Genomic DNA, 17,112 nt, shown 5'->3' on the forward strand with positions numbered 1-17,112 from the left:
TTAACTATATATTTTGCATACTTCTTTTTGCATTAAATTTTTGAAATCTGGTGCATATTTTAAGTTTTCCAGCACATCTCAATTCAGGTGCCATATTTCACGTGTTTAATAGCCACATATGGCTAATGGCTACCAAATTAGTGAAGCTCAAAAGGACTTGTGGAAGGAGAGTGGGAAGGCTGAAAATATGAATCTAGTGAGATGAGTGCTTAGTTACAGCATGAAGTTCTCTTTTAATTGATGACTCATTTGGGAAGGGAGTTTATTGCAGTGATGTTTAGCAATCACCACTGATGAATATGGTATGTATTCATATTCTGGCTCTGTCACTTACTTGTTCTGTAATTAATTATTTAATCTCTTTGTGCCTCAGTTTTTTTAATCTGTAAACTGAGGATAAATTAATTTATGTTATAAGGTTGTTATAGGAACTAAATTATAAAATACACGTAAAGTACTTGGGTGCCTGATACATAATAGGTAGTTCATTATTATTAGCTATTTATTATTTTTCTGAAAAAGGTAAACTGTTCAGTGAGGTTAGGTTTTACAATAGTTTGGGACAAAACAAGTCTTATTTTTAAAATTATTTATGATATTGATCCCAAAGTTAAATAGGATGGTTTTAAAATAATGTATTCAATGTCAAAATGAATATATTCGATACTCACTTTTTCCAATAGATGTTTCTTATACTTTAGGTTAGGAGAGAGAATAGAATTTGAAATGCAGAACCTAGATACATTTCTCATTATGTTCTGCTTGTTGAAAGCAAACTAATCATGCCAGTCTTCATTTACTCCTCTGAAAAAGTTACTCATACTAGCCATTCATTTACTTTTTCAGCATCCATTCCCAAATCTAGATGATTTTAATATCCACCTAGGGAACTGATAAAAATATAGATTCTAGGGCCCCCTTCATATAACACATCTCTGGGTGGAGGTGTAGGAATGTGTATTACAAAAAACTCAGCAGGTGATTATGATTATCAGCCAGGTTTAAGAATCATTGGAATTATTTTAGATGTTTCATATGATACTTAACTACTCAGGTGTGATGCTTTTGACTGTTTTATATGGATGAGTTATAAAACTATTTTAGATATAAGAATACCATGATTCATATAGGCTTAAATGGATAGCTTTTACTTATATAGAAATTTGGTTTCTAGAAACTGTTCCTTCTGGTTTTTTGCCTTATCAGTTTTCATTTCTTCTGACTCTCTTTGAAGAAATTCTAGCCTCTCAGTAGAATTATTTCCTGGACCTTTTAATTTTAATCTCAAAATGGATACTGTTAATCACCAAAAATGGCAGAGTAGGAAATTCCAGGCTTTTGTCCTTCCCTAAAAGCCATGCATGAAGTGGCAGAAACTGTCAGAATCAACTTTTGCAGAACTCTGGAAACTGAAAGTTGGGACCTTGAAAAGAAAACAAAATTTACAAATCTTTAACTAGACTGGACAAGAAAAAAGAAGGGAAGACTCAAATTACTAATATCATAAATGAAAGTGGAGATATTAATAAAGAACATTCATAAATGGAAAGGATTATAATAGAATAGTAGGAACAATTTTATGCTAACAAACTGGATAACCTAGATGAAATGGATAAATTCCTAGAAACACAGAAACTACCAAAACTGACAAAAGAAGAAAGAAAATTTGAGCATATTTTTAACAAGTAAAAGATTGAATCAGTAATCAAAACCTCCCAACAAAGAAAAAAGCCAAGACCAGATGGCTTCACTGGCAAACTGTACCAAATATTTAAAGAATTAACACCAATCCTTTTCAAACTCTTACAAAAAATTGAAGAGAATTCATAAATTTTGTCCATCCACATTTACATGTTTTCATGCAGTTCTTTGGATAAGTGGGGTTAATGTGATTTACTGGTGATAATAATCAAGACTAATACATGAATCTTAAAAATGATTAAAAACCAATAGAACATTTGTGTAGGCTTAAGGAAAAGCTTCATTATTATTTAGAAAAACTAATATGATCAAATTTGATTTCATTCTAAATCCATTCACATTATCATAAGATATTATATTTGTCAATGAAAGAAAAAGAAAAGCTGCTGGATTTAAGTAAAGGATCATCTTACCCTTAAATAACAACTTAAATAGATCAAATTATATAAATTCTGGCTAGTGGTGAGGGGGAAGTTCCTGCCAGCTGAGGAATAAAAGACATTATTCTGCTATTTGCTACAACATATGTGTTCCAATGCTAACTATTAAAATCTTGATTACGATTTATGTACAGCCATTTCAAATATAAAACCCGATATTAAAAAGTAAGTTTGTGAAAGCAAGCTCAAGTTTCTCATTAAAGATTATTTTCAAAAAGTTAAAAAAATGTTGAAGAGAACACTTCCTAACTCATTCTATGAGGCCAGCATTGTCCTGACACCCATGCCAGATAAAGACATCACAAGGAAAGAAAACTACATACATATTTTATGAATATAGATGCAAAACTACTCAAGTAATTACTAGCAAACCAAATTCAACAGCATATTAGAGGATTACACATCATGATCAAGTGACATGCACCCAAGAAATGTAAGGGGTGATTCAACACATGAAAATCAATAATGTAATACAGTACATTAACAGAATGAAGGAAAAAAATCCACACATTCATCTCAATTGATGCTAGAAAAGCATTTGACAATATTCCACACACTTTCATGAAAAAAAATGCTCAAGAAACTAGAAATAGAAGAAAAGTTCCTCAACTTGATAAGGAGCATTTACGGAAAACCCACACCTAACAGTATACTCAATGGTGAAAGGTTGAAATCTTCTCCCTCAGCTAAGAAATAAGGTCACGATGTTGATTTTCATCAATTCTATTCAACATTGTACTGACAGTTCTAGCCAGTGCAACTAGGCAAGAAAAAGAAAAAAGCATCCAGATTGGAAAAAGGAAATTAAATTATTTTTATTTGCGTATGATATGATTCTATGTATAAATAATTCTAAAGAATCCACCAAAAAAACCCTCTTAGAACCAATGAACAAATTCAAGCAAAGTTGCAGAACACAAGATCAACACTCCATCAGTTTTATTTCTAAATACACTAGCAGTGAACAATCAGAAAAGGAAATTAAGAAATCTATTCCATTTATAATAGCATCAAAAAAGAAATACTCGGGAATAAATTTAATCAAGGAGGCTCAGGACTTATACACTTAAAATTCCAAAACAGTGCTGAAAGTGACTGAAGACCTAAATAAATGAAGAGACATCCCATGTGCATGGATTGGAAAACTTGATTTTAAGATGGCATTCTCTTCAAAACAATACACAATTCAGTACAACCCTTATCAAAATTCCAATGAACATTTTGCAGAAGTGGAAAAGCTGATCCTAAAACTCATATGGAATTGCAAGAGACCCTAGCCAAAACAGTCTTATAAAAGAAAAAGTTGGAGGACTCACACATCTTGACTTCAAAATTTAAAACAAAGGTATGGTAATCAAAACAAGTGTGGTACTGGCAGAAGAACAGACAAACGAATCAATGGTACAGAATTAAGAGTACAGAAATAAATCCAGAGCTCTACGGTCAATTGGTTTTTGACAATCATGTCAAGGCTATTCAATGGGGTAAGAATAGTCTCTTCTATAAATGATGCTAGCACAACTGGATAGCCATATGCAAAGAATGAACCTGCACTCCTCCCTCACACCATATACAAAAATGAACTCAAAATGGATCAAAAACTTAAATGTAAGAGATAAAACTATAAAACTCTTAGAAGAAAACACAGGGGTAAATCTTTATGACCTTGCATTTGGCAATGGGTTCTTAGATATGATACCAAAAGCATAGGCCACAAGTAAAAAATATAGATAAATTGAACTTTATCAAAATTAAAAACTTTGTGTATCAAATGATGCTATCAAGGAAGTGAAAAGACAATTCACAGAATGGGAGAAAGTATCCGTGAATTATTTATCTGATAAGGGTTGAGTATCCAAAATACATAAGGAAATCTTATAATTCAACAACAAAAAGATAAATAACCCAATTAAAAACGTGCAAAGGACTTGAATAGACATTTCTTTAAAGAAGATATACAAATGGCCAACAAACACATGAAAAGATGCTCAGTATCACTAGTCAACAGGGCAATGCAAATCAAAATCACACTGAGATACCACATCATACCCACTATGATGGCTATAATTAAAAAAAGGAAAATAACAAGTTTTGGTGAGAATGTGGAGAAATTGGAACCCTCCAACATTACTGATGGAAATGTAGATTGTGCAGCCATTGTAGAAAATAGTTTGGAGGTTCCTCAAAAAGTTAAACATAGAATTAACATACAGCCCAGCTTTACCACCCCTCTCCCTGGTATTTACACAAAAGAGTTGAAAACAAGTATTTAAACAAATACTTGTACATCAGTGTTTATAGCAGCACTATTCAGAATACACAAAAAGTGGAAACAACCCAAATGTCCATCAACCATCAAGGGATGAATGGATAAGATGGATTAAGTGTGGTATACAATGGGATATTATTCAGCCATAAAAAGAAATGAAGTACTGTTACATACTACAATGTGAATAAACTTCAAAAACAGTACACCAATTGAAAGAAGCCAGGCACAAAAGGAGATATACTGTATGATACCACTTATGTGAAACATCCAGAATCCATAGAGACAGAACACAGATTAGTGGTTGGTAGAGACTAGGGGAAGGAGCGAATGGGGAGTGACTGTCTAATGCCTATGAGGTTTTCTTCTGGGGTAATGAAAGTGTTTTGGAACTAGATATTAGTGATGACTGTATTAGTGATGACTGTATAACATTGTGAATGTACTGTCACTAAATTGAACGCTTTAAAATGGTTAATTTTATGTTATGTGAATTGTACCTTAAAAAATGGATCCTGTTACTTTTCTCCCTGTTTAAAGTCTAAGCTTATTTTCTTGAGTCAAGCAGAATCTTATATCCTCATTAATAATAGTAATAACAAGTTATTATTTAATGAGCTCTTACAATGTGCTGTCAACTGTGATGCATGCTTTTCATGCACCATATTATTTAAATCTCATAACAATGCTATAATGGCATATAGTAGGTGATAAGGAAGTATTTGTGGTATGAATGAACAACCATATAAGCAAAGTGCATGTGAGGCAACTGAAGTTGAGAGAGATTAGGTAAGTTGCACCAGGTATCCTAATTAGTAAGTGGCAGAATCCAAACTCTAAGATTTATAAGACAAAAATACCATTTTTGACTTCAGCTCTAACCTGATATTAGGGAGAAAGACATCAGGTTCTGTTTTTAGAAAGAAGTGAGGTCCTTAATATTACTTTTTGAGTCATACTGAAACTCAAATCTGTTGTTTTGGTTGTGTTGCTTTGGTTATCAGGTAGCTTTGATATCCGATTCTGTATTATTTACTAAATATGTGAGTTTAGGAAAATTTGATCTAACCTTTCTGAAACCAAGGCCACTCATTTGTTAAAGATTGTCAAGTGAAGATGACAGGATGGACTGGTGGAACCAGAATTGGAAATCAAGGCTACCTTACCCTCCTGGTTTTTAAATAATGGAATCTGATGTAAAATGTTAAGAAAACACTGTGCAGGCCAGTGTTCTGTGAGGGGATGTCCAACAGGACAAATAGGAGTCTTAATGTGAGGGGATTGGAAATATACTGGGACCTCACACTGAATTAATAGGGAACATTGTAGAACACAGTTTTAAGGGTATTAGAAGTGGGATTCTAGCACTGAAGTCACAATAACTATTAGTGGAATCTCCTTTGAGAAGAGACAGGGATTCTTCAATGTGAGAGGCAAGGGGAGATCTCACTATGAGAAAAACAGAGGCTCTTGAGGAGACAGGATATACCATGAAGACTACACTGTGAATTGATGTATAGTGATTAGAACACTATAAAGCCATTAGTGATAAAGATAGGGGGCTGGGGGTAATCCAAGTGGGATAGGGTCTTGAGATTTGTGTCCGGAAATACTGTGGAATTCTGAGTTTGAAAGCAGAAGATACACTGTGGGAACCATTTTGTAGATATGGAGGGGATGAAATGCTCCCTGGTGTTACAGGACAGGATACAAAGAGGAGACCCTGGATTTATAAAAGGGTGGTCTAGGAGAGGGAACAAGAAATGAGGCTCCCATTGGAAGGGGCAGGAAATACTAGAAACCCCTGTAGGAAAGCATGGTGTTTCCCTAGTTCGAGAAGACAAGGGACAAGTGCAATCCTAGAGAAAAATAAGTGAAGATAATAATAAGAACCCAGAGGAAGAGGATGGCAAAATGTGTGGCTAACAGTGGAAGCGTATTGCAGGAGGTAGAGAGTGGTTTCAAAAAAGATAGCAAGGGGAGATCATCATTAGAAAAGTAATGGCCCTTGGAAGGGGTGTGGGGGATACTGTGGGAACTCTTGTGGGAGGGTAATGAGGATACTCTAGTGTGAGAAGACAGTGGACAAAGCAGGACCATAGTGTGATAAAAGCAGGGTGACTAGTATGAGGTTCACAAAATAATGTGGGGCCCCAAATGGGAAGGAGTGAAAACGCCTCAAAGCAGCCAGGCAGGAGACTACAGGGAGCTCCAGTGTGACAAAATCAGGGCCTCTTGCATGAGGAGACAGGACAGGATGTATTGTAGGACTCGTATTCTGCTGGAGAAGATGAGAAAATGTTGAAGCCACAGGGAAAGAGGAATGGAGGGCTTATTACTTTGTGAAAAGGGGAGACCACAGTGGGGTAGAACAAGGTGTACTGTGGGGTCCCAAGTGGCAGAAAAATGTGAATCACTTCAGCTGGCTTGAGAGGATCACGGGAAAAGGAGGAATCCTACTGTTAGATAAAGGCGAGCCATTAAGAGTACAGGAAATATTTTGGGATTCCTAGTAGGAAGGAATGGGAAAATGTGGGGCTTCTAGTTGGGTGAATTGGTGGGATTCATAGCGTAAGTGGACAGTTTAAGTATACAGGGTATGTTGTTTCCTCAACTCTGTAGGATGGGAGCCCCCAGAACCAGAGCACAAGGCACAAGTGGTTGTCCTGTATGACAAAAGGGGGCCCCAGTGGAAAAAGCCAGTAAATTCTTGTGGGTAGGGCCAGGAAATAATGTAAGAAACCTTGGGTAGGAAGCGATGGTGACATGGCGGGACCCTCGTGGCAGGCCGCAAGAAATACTGTGGGAAGCCAGAGGTTGGAGACCAGGAGCTCTCTAGGGAGCTAAAGGAAAACCGCAGTGTGAGGGCTAAGAACATAGGGGGAGCATATTTTCCCCATCTTAGGTGCTAGCTCCACTTACCCAAGCAGAGTTCAAAGACGTAGGCATAGTAGGACCAGAGCACGACGAGGACGATAACAAGCACAGGCACCCAGGAAAGTACACGGCGGCAGCACCGTAGCCCCCCGGACAGAGCCATCTTCCAGCCCCGCCGCATCTTCAGCTCGAAGATCGACCGAGCAGGCCTGCTGGCGCTGGGTCGGAACTGCTGGGGCAGCAGTTGAGAGGCGGGAAGGCGCGCTGTGCGGCGCTCCACTGCCTAGCCTGGCGGGAACAGTCTCCCCTAGTCGATACCACCTGTGGGGCTGCAGGGCAGAGTGCGCCCTGCCTGGCACAATAGGCATGAGTCACGGCGAGGAGGAACTGGCGGTGTTAGTGCGGAAAGTGATCCGTCAGGCAGTCGAAGCTGGACACGCTCAGAGGGAGTGCAATCCCTCCTCTTTCCTCCTCGCCCACCCCCTTGCCACAGCACTGGATGCAGGGCTAGACCTCTGCAAAACTGTAAAGCAGAAGAAATTTGGGTCCGCCCATCTGTTCTTACCGCACTGCGTCCAGCCTCATCTCCTCTCTGATCTCTGTCTCTGTTTCTCTCTCTTTGTCCCCTCCCTCCCAACTCCACACACACACACACACACACACACACACACACACGCACAGACACGCAATGTGAAAGATGCGAACCGTAGCATCTAATGACTTAAATGTCATCCAGCCCCATCCTCTGACGGCTGCTTGAACAATATGCTTAACACGTAGTGCCGCAGTCGCTGGTTGGGTAAGTCCATTGGCAGGGCGCTCCCTCCATCCTTCTCTTCTTCCCTTTCCCCTGAGTCAGCTTAGTCCATTTTAAGGATAAATAAACATATTGGTACAAAAAAAGCAAATGGGGGAGATACTAATTCTGTGAGGGGTCAGGGAAAGCTACAAGGTGGTGATATTTAAGCTGAGCTTTAATAATAAATGAGTTTGCTGGGCAGATGGAGGTGGAAGGAACTTTCAGACAGAGGAAACAGCATTTGCAAAGGCATAGAGTAATGAAAATCTAAAAGTGTTCAAGGAACAGTTAGCATGGCTTGAGGAGAGGGTCGGTATATGAAGAGGAGAGGCTGGGAATGAGACTGGGAATACAGGCTGTGGGCACAGAATGCCCTGCCAGGGTATGTGGACATAATCTTGTAAAGCAGATTAAGAACAGCCAATAAAGATTTGGGGACAATAAAAGTGACATTATCAGAATTGTATTTTTGTAAAAGAACTGGCAGGATTTTGTAGAGGAGGATGGCCTGGAAACACAGACACAAATTAGAAGGCAATTTAATTCAGCAAATGTTCTTGGAGTGGTTGCATTGTGTTATGTCAACTTTGGTATAAAAAGAATGAAAAGACGGGGCCTGTCTCCAGGAAGTTCATGTTCTCATCAGAGCAATAGGTGTTCAATGACATAAGTACAATGATAGAAGTATAGTAAACTTTTGACATGGATTTGATACCTACTGTTCAAAGATTTACAAAGGTCTATGACATGAAGAAATTTGTGATTTTGCTGAGACCCATGTTGCTCTCTATTCTTTTTCATGGTTATGTATGGAGTAAATTTCTGAACTGATATAAGAACTTTGTTGTTTCTTTCAGATTAAGTTACGTTCATGGTTGATATTACTAAATTAATGTTGTAATGAAATGCAGACTCATTTCAGTTACAATATTTATTTTAATAGCCTTATTAATGATTTGTACCCTAAGGTTCTGACATGGATACTTAGATATTTTTCCACCTTTCTGAGATATAGTTGACAAATAAAAGTATATATATTTGATGATTTGATATACATATACATTGTGAAATGATTACCACAATCAAGCTAATTAACACATCCATCACCTCACATAGGTACCATTTTTCGACAATTTTTTTTTTTTGGCTGTGTTGGGTCTTCGTTTCTGTGCGTGGGCTTTCTCTAGTTGTGGTGAGTGGGGGCCACTCTTCATCGCGGTGCGCGGGCCTCTCACTGTCGCAGCCTCTCTTGTTGCAGAGCACAAGCTCCAGACACACAGGCTCGATAGTTGTGGCTCACGGGCCTAGTTGCTCCGCGGCATGTGGGATCCTCCCAAACCAGGGCTCAAACCCGTGTCCCCTGCATTGGCAGGCAGATTCTCAACCACTGCGCCACCAGGGAATCCCTCGACAATTGTTTTTTGTTGAGGTATATTTGACATACAACATTGTGTAAATTTAATGTGTACAACATATTGCTTGGCAGTATGATTGCCATTGTGACAGTATGATTGCCACTGTAGCCTTAGCTAACACCTCCATCGCATCACATAATGCAAATATGTGCACTTAAATAACTTCCCTCTTATTCCGGCCCCCCACCCACTGCAGCTTCTGGTAACAATATGTGTTTTTTTTCTTTTTAGATTCCACATGTAAGAGATATCATACAGTATTTGTCTTTCTCTGTCTGACTTATCTCACTTAACATAATGTCCTCAAGATCCATCCATGTTGTTGCAAATGGCAGAATTTCCTTTTTTCTCACAGCTGAATAGCATTTTATATGTACATTAGCTATTGTGAATAATGCTGCAATAAACATGGGAGAACATGTTTCCTCAGTAACCTTTTTTATTTCCTTTGGATATATACCCAGAAGTGGGATTGCTGAAACATATGGTTGTTCTATGTTTAATTTTTTGAGGAAGCTCCATACTGTTCTCCATAGTGGATGAACAAGTTTACATTTCCACCAACAATGCACAAGGGCTCCTTTTCTCTCCACACTCTCACCAACATGTGTTATCTCATCTTTTTGATGATAACCATTTAACAGGTGTGAGGTGATATATCATTGTGGTTTTGATTTTCATTTCCCTGATAATTAGTGATGTTGAGCACCTTTTCACATACCTGTTGGCAATCTGTATGTCTTCCTTGGAAAAATGACTATTCAGGTTCTCTGTCCATTTTAAAATCAGGGTTTGTCTTGCTATTTAATTAATTATATAAGTTCCTTATATATTCTGGAGACTAACCCCTTATCAGAAATATGGTTTGCAAATATTTTTTCCCATTCTATGGGTTGCTGTTTCATTTTGGTGATTTGTGCTGTGCAAAAGCTTTTTAGTTTGATGTAATTCCACATGTTTATTTTTGCTTTTGTTGCATTTGCTTTTGGTGTCATATCCTGAAAATCATTGCCAAGACTAATATCAAAGAGTGTTTTCCCCATGTTTTCTTCTAGGAGTTTTACAGTTTCAGGTTATACGTTTAAGTCTTTAATCCATTTTGAGTTGATTTTTGTGTATGATGTAAGATGTGTCCAATTTCATTCTTTTGCATGTGGATATCCATATTTCCCAGAACCATTTATTAAAGAGACTATCATTTTCCCATTGTGTATTCATTGTGTTTCCACTCTTGTCAAAAATTAGTAGACTGCCTATGTGTGGGTTTATTTCTAGATTCTACTCTGTTTCACTGGACTATGTGCCTGTTTTTATGCCAGTACCATACCGTTTTGATGACAATAGTTTTGTAATAGAATTTAAAATCAGGAAGTGTGATGCCTCCAGTTTTGTTCTTGCTCAAGATTGCTTTGGCTATTCAGTCTTTTGTGATTCCATATATATTTTGCAATAATTTTTTCTATTTTTATGAAAAATACCACTCAAATTTTGACAGAGATTGCATTGAATCTGTAGATCACTTTGCATAGTATGGACATTTTAACAATATTAATTTTTCCAGTCCATGACCATAGGATATCTTTCTACTTATTTGTATCTTCTTCAATTTCTTTTACCAATGTCCTAAAGTTTTCAGTGTACAGATATTTTCATCTCCTCAGTTAAATTTATTTCTAAGTAGTTTTTCTTTTTCATGCTATTGTAAAAGGGATTGTTTTCTTAATTTCCCTTTCAGATAGTTTGCTATAACCATATAAAGATGTAACTGATTTTTGTTGAGTTTGTATCCTGCAGTTTCACTAAATTCATTTATTAGATCTGGCAGGCTTTTGGTCGAGTCTTTAGGGTTTTCTACATATAAGATCATGTCATCTGCTAACAAAGATAGTTTTACTTCTTCCCTTCTGGTTTGGATGCTTTTATTTCTTTTTCTTGCCTACTCTGTCTAGCTAGGACTTCAGTCTATGTTGAGAAGAAGTGGTGAGAGTGGGCGTCCTTGTCTTGTTTCTTATCATAAAGGAAAAGCTTTCAGATTTTCACCACTGAGTATGATGTTAGGTGTGGGCTTGTCATATATTACCTTTATTAAGTTGAGGGACATTTTTTCTGTACTTAATTTGTTGAGAGTTTTTAATCATGAAAGGATGTTGAATTTTGTCAAATGCTTTTCCTGTTTTTATTGAGATGGTCTTATGATTTTTATTCTTCATTCTGTTAATATGATGGGTCACATTTATTAATTGCATATGTTGAGCCATTCTTGCATCCCAGGGATAAATCTGATTTGATCATGGTATATGATCCTTTTCATGTGCTACTGAATTTAGTTTGCTGGTATATTGTTGAAGACTTTTGTTCATCAGGGACATGGTCCTGTGGTTTTCCTTATTTTAGCGTCCTTGTTTGGCTTTGGTTTCAGAGTAATGCTGGCTTCGTAAAATGAGTTGGAAGTGTTTCTTCCTGTTTAATTTTTTGGGACGAGTTTGAGAAGGTTTAACATTAATTCTTTTTTAGATGTTTGTGGAATTCACCAGTGAAACCACCTGGCCCTGGGCTTTTATTTGTTGGGAAATTTTTGATTACTGATTCAAAATTCTTATTATTGGTTGGTTCAGATTTTCTATTTCTTCATGATTCAGTCTTGGTAGGTTATATATTTCTAGGAACTTATCCATTTCTTCTAGGTCATTCTATTTGTTGGTATATAATTGTTCGTTAAAGTCTCTTATTATCCTTTTTATTTCTTGGTATCGGTTAATATGTCTTCTCTTTCATTTAAAATTTTATTTATCTTTTTCTTAGTCAGTATAGCTAAAATTTTTCAATTTTCTTTGTCTTTTCAAAGAACCAACTCTTAGTTTCTATGATCTTTTCTATTGTCTTTCCAGTCTCTACTTAATTTATTTCTGTTCTAATTTTCATTAATTTCTGCCTTCTGCTAACTTGATCTTAGTTTGTTCTAGTTCCCTAAGGTGGATTATTGAAGTCCCCTGCTATCATTATAGTGCTGTCTATTTCTCCATTCAGTTCGATTAATAGTTCCTTTATATATTTAAGTGCTCCAGTGTTGACTGGAGCACTTAAATTAATTTATAATTGTTATATCCTCTTGATGAATTGACTACATTATCATTATATAGTGACTTTTGTCTACTGTGGCAGATTTTGAATGAAAGTCTATTTTGTTTAATTTAAGTATAGCCACTTCTACTCTCTTTTCATTACTATTTGCATGGAATATCTTTTTCTATCCCTTCACTTGTCCTTAATGCTTAAGTGAATCTCTTGTAGGCAAAACATTGTTGGATCTTTTTTTTTTAATCCATTCAGCCACTCTGTGACTTTTGATAGGAGAACTTAATCCATTTATTTTTAAAGTAATTATTGACAGATAAGTCCTTATTGTTGCCAATTTGTTCATTATTTTCTGACCATTTCTTTAGTTTATTTGTTCCTGTTTCCTCTCTTGCTATGTACCTTTTGATTTGTTAATTATTCCAGTGGTATGCATTGATTCATTTATCTTTATCATTTGTGTGTGCACTAGAGGTTTTTTTTTTTGCATGTGAGGTTACTATGAAGCTTACAAAATAAATAATTATAACATTCTGTTTTAAGCTAATAAGAACTTAACTTCAGTCATTTGAAAAAATACTTTTACACTTCCCCACATTTTATGCTGTTATGACCTTTCACATCTTTTTTATATTGTGTATCCATTAACAAATTATTATAGCTGCATTTACTTTTAATACTTTTATATTTTAAATTTTATTCTAGAGTTCAGTGATTTACATACCACCATTACAATATTAGAGTGTTCTGAATTTGACTATATATTTGCCTTTACTACTGAGTTTTATATTTTCATATGTTTTCATGCTGTTTCTTAGCTTCCTTTCAAGTTGAAGAACTCCCTTTAGCATTTCTCATGAGTCAGATCTAATAGTGATTATCTTCCTCAGCTCTAGTTTTTCTGGGAATGCAATTATGTTTCCTTCATTTCTGAATGACAGCTTTTCTTGGAATAGTATTCCTAGTTGGCATGTTTTTCTTTGAGCAGTTTGAACATATCATCTGACTCCTTCCTGTCCTGCAAGGTTTCTGCAGAGAAATCCACTGAAAGCCTTAGGGGGGGTTGCCCTGTATGTCACACATTGCATTTCTCTTGCTGCTTCAAAATTCTCTTTGTCTTAGACTTCTTACAATTTGATTATCATGTGACTTGAGGAAATCTTCTTTTGTTTGATCTTGCTTGGGGATATTTGGTTTCATGAGTCCAGATGTCCATATCCATCCCAAGATTTGGGAAATATTCAGCCATTATTTCCTTGACTAAGCTTTCTATCCCTTTCTTTTTCTCTTCTCCTTCTTTGACTCCCATAATGTATATATTTGCATGCTTGATGGTGTCACATAGGTCGTGTGTGATTTTTTTATTCTTTTTCAGTCTTTATTCTAATTCTTCCTCTAATTGCCTTATTTCAAATGACTTGCGTTCAAGTTTTCTGGTTATTATTGGTTGGCCAAAAAGTTCGTTAGGGTTTTTCCATAAGATGTTATGGAAAAACCCTAACGAACTTTTTGGCCAACCCAATACTTCTGCATAATTGAGTCTGTTGTTGAAGCTGTGTATTGAATTTTCTAGGTTTTGTCATTGTATTCTTCAGATTCAGGATTTCTGTTTGGTTCATTTATTTTTTAATTTTTTAAATAAAATATTGGCTATATTCCCTGTGCAATGCAATATATCCTTGTAGTTTATTTACTTTATACGTAGTAGTTTGTACCTCTTAATCCCCTACCTATATCTTGCCCCACCCCTTCCTTCCCCCTCTGGTAACCGCTAGTTTGTTCCTTATACCTGTGAGCTGGCTTCTTTTTGGTTATATTTATTCACTTATTGTTTAGATTACACATACAAGTTACAACATACAGTATTTGTCTTTGTTGGAATAATTCATTTAGCATAACACACTCCAAGTCCACCCATGTTGTTGCAAATGGCAAAATTCCATTCTTTTTATGGCTGAGCAGTATTCCATTGTGTACACACACACACACACACACACACACACACATATACCACATATACACATATATACATATACCAGATCTTTTAAAAAAAATTTATTGGAGTATAGTTGATTTACAATGTTGTGCTAGTTTCGTGTGTACAGCAAAGTGAATCAGTTATACATATACATATATCCACTCTTTAGATTCTTTTCCCATATAGGCCATTACAGAATATTGAGTAGTGTTTCCTGTGCTGTACAGTAGGTCCTCATTAGTTATCTATTTTACATACAGTAGTGTGTATATGTCAATCCCAATCTCCCAATTTATTCCTCTCCACCTTACCCCCGATAACCTTAAGTTTGTTTTCTACATCTGTAAATCTATTTCTGTTTTGTAGATAAGTTCACTTGTACCCTTTTTAAAAATTCACATATAAGCAATACCATATGATATTTGACTTACTTCACTCAGTATGACAATTTCTAGGTGGATCCATGTTGCTGAAAATGGCATTATTTTGGGTTTTTTTATGGCTGAGTAAAATTCCATTGTATATATATACCACATCTTCTTTATCCATTCATCTCTGTATGGACACTTAGGTTGCTTACATATCTTGGTAATTGTAAATAATGCTGTTATGAACACTGGTTTGCATGTATCTTTTTGAATTAGTGTTTTTGTTTTCTTCAGATATGTATCCAGTAGTGGAATTGCTGGGTCATATGGTAGTGCTATTTTTACCATCACATCAAAAAAAAAAAAGATACCTAGGCATAAACCTATCTGAGGAGGTAAAATGTCCATACTCTGAAAACTATAAGACACTGATGAAAGAAATTAAATATGACAAAAACAGATGGAAAGAATACTGTGTTCTTGGATTGGAAGGATTAATATTGTTAAAATGACCATACTACCCAAAGCAATACAGATTCAATGCAATCCCTATCAATCCCTATACAATGGCATTTTTCATAACACTAGTACAAATAATTTAAAAGTTTGTTTGGAAACACAAAAGACCCCAAATAGCCAAAACAATCTTGGGAAAGAAGAACAGAACTAGAGGAATCAGACTTCCTGACTTCAAACTATACTACAAAGCTACAGTAATCAAAACAGTATGGTATTGGCACAAAAACAAACACATGAATCAATGTAACAGAAGAGAGAGCCCAGAAATAAACCCATACACTTATGGACAAATAACCTACAACAAAGGAGACAAGAATATACAGTGGAAAAATGACAGACTCCTCAATAAGTGGTGCTGGGAAAACTGGACAGATACATGTAAAATAATGAAATTAGAACTTTCTCCCTCCCACCCTCCCTATCCCACCCCTCTAGGTAGTCACAAAGCACCAAGCTGATCTCCCCGTGTGATGCAGCTGCTTCCCACTAGCTATCTGTTTTACATTTGGTAGTGTATCTATGTCAATGCCACTGTCTCACTTCATCCCAGCTTACACTTCTGCCTCCCTGTGTCCTCAAGTCCATTCTCTATGTCTGCATCTTTATTCCTGTCCTGACCCTAGGTTCATCAGAACCATATTTTTTTTTAGATTCCATATATATATGTTATCATATGGTATTTGTTTTTCTCTTTCTGACTTACTTCACTCTGTATGACGGACTCTAGGTCCATCCACCTCACTACAAATAATTTCGTTTCTTTTTATGGCTGAGTAATATTCCACTGTATATATGTGCCACATCTTCTTCAGCCATTCATCTGTCAATTATTTCTATTATTGTTTTTAGATTCTACATATAAGTGATATCATATGATATTTGTCTTTCTCTGTCTAACTTACTTCACTTAGTATGATCGTCTCTAGGTCCATCCATGTTGCTGCAAATGGCATTATTTCATTCGTTTTTATGACTGAATAATATTCCACTGTATATGTGTACCACATCTTCTTTATCCATTCCTCTGTCGATGGACATTTAGGTTGTTTCCATGTCTTGGCTATTGTAAATAGTGCTGCTATAGACATTAGGGTGCATGTTCATTTTCATTTCTAGTTTTCTCCATATATATGCCCAGGAGTGGGATTCCTGGATCATATGGTAGTTCTATTTTTAGCTTTGTAAGGAACCTCCACACTGTTCTTCATAGTGGTTGTACCAATTTACATTCCCGCCAACAGTGTAAGAGGGTTTCCTTTTCTCCACACCCTCCCTAGCATTCATTGTTTGTAGGCTTTCTGAAGATGTCCATTCTGACCAGTGTGAGGTGACACCTCATTGTAGTTTTGATTTACTTTTCTCTAATAATTAGTGATGTTGAGCATCATTTCAGGTGCTTTTCAGCCATTTATATGTCTTCTTTACAGAAATGTATATTTAGATCTTCTGCCCATTTTTTGATTGGGTTGTTTGTTTTTTCTTATTGAGCTGCATAGTCTGTTTGCATATTTTGGAGATTAATCCCTTGTCAGTCGCTTCATTTGCAAATATATTCTTCCATTCTGTGGGCTTTTTTTTTTTTTTTTCAGTATGCAGGCCTCTCACTGTTGTGGCCTCTCCCGTTGTGGAGCACAGGCTCCAGATGCACAGGCTCAGTGGCCATGGCTCACAGGC

General features: G+C 36.3%; 1 protein-coding gene across 1 annotated transcript in view; it reads right to left on the minus strand.

Moving 5' to 3' along the window:
• ZDHHC15 (zinc finger DHHC-type palmitoyltransferase 15) overlaps positions 1 to 7,465 on the minus strand; it is a 60,624-nt gene extending 53,159 nt beyond the window's left edge. The window contains exon 1 of the mRNA XM_065901022.1: positions 7,330 to 7,465. Within this exon, the coding sequence (XP_065757094.1) occupies positions 7,330 to 7,465 (136 nt within the window). The remainder of the gene's footprint in view (positions 1 to 7,329) is intronic.
• Positions 7,466 to 17,112: the final 9,647 nt, after the last annotated feature.

This window comes from Phocoena phocoena, chromosome X (assembly GCF_963924675.1).
Source record: "Phocoena phocoena chromosome X, mPhoPho1.1, whole genome shotgun sequence".
Taxonomy (NCBI): domain Eukaryota; kingdom Metazoa; phylum Chordata; class Mammalia; order Artiodactyla; family Phocoenidae; genus Phocoena; species Phocoena phocoena.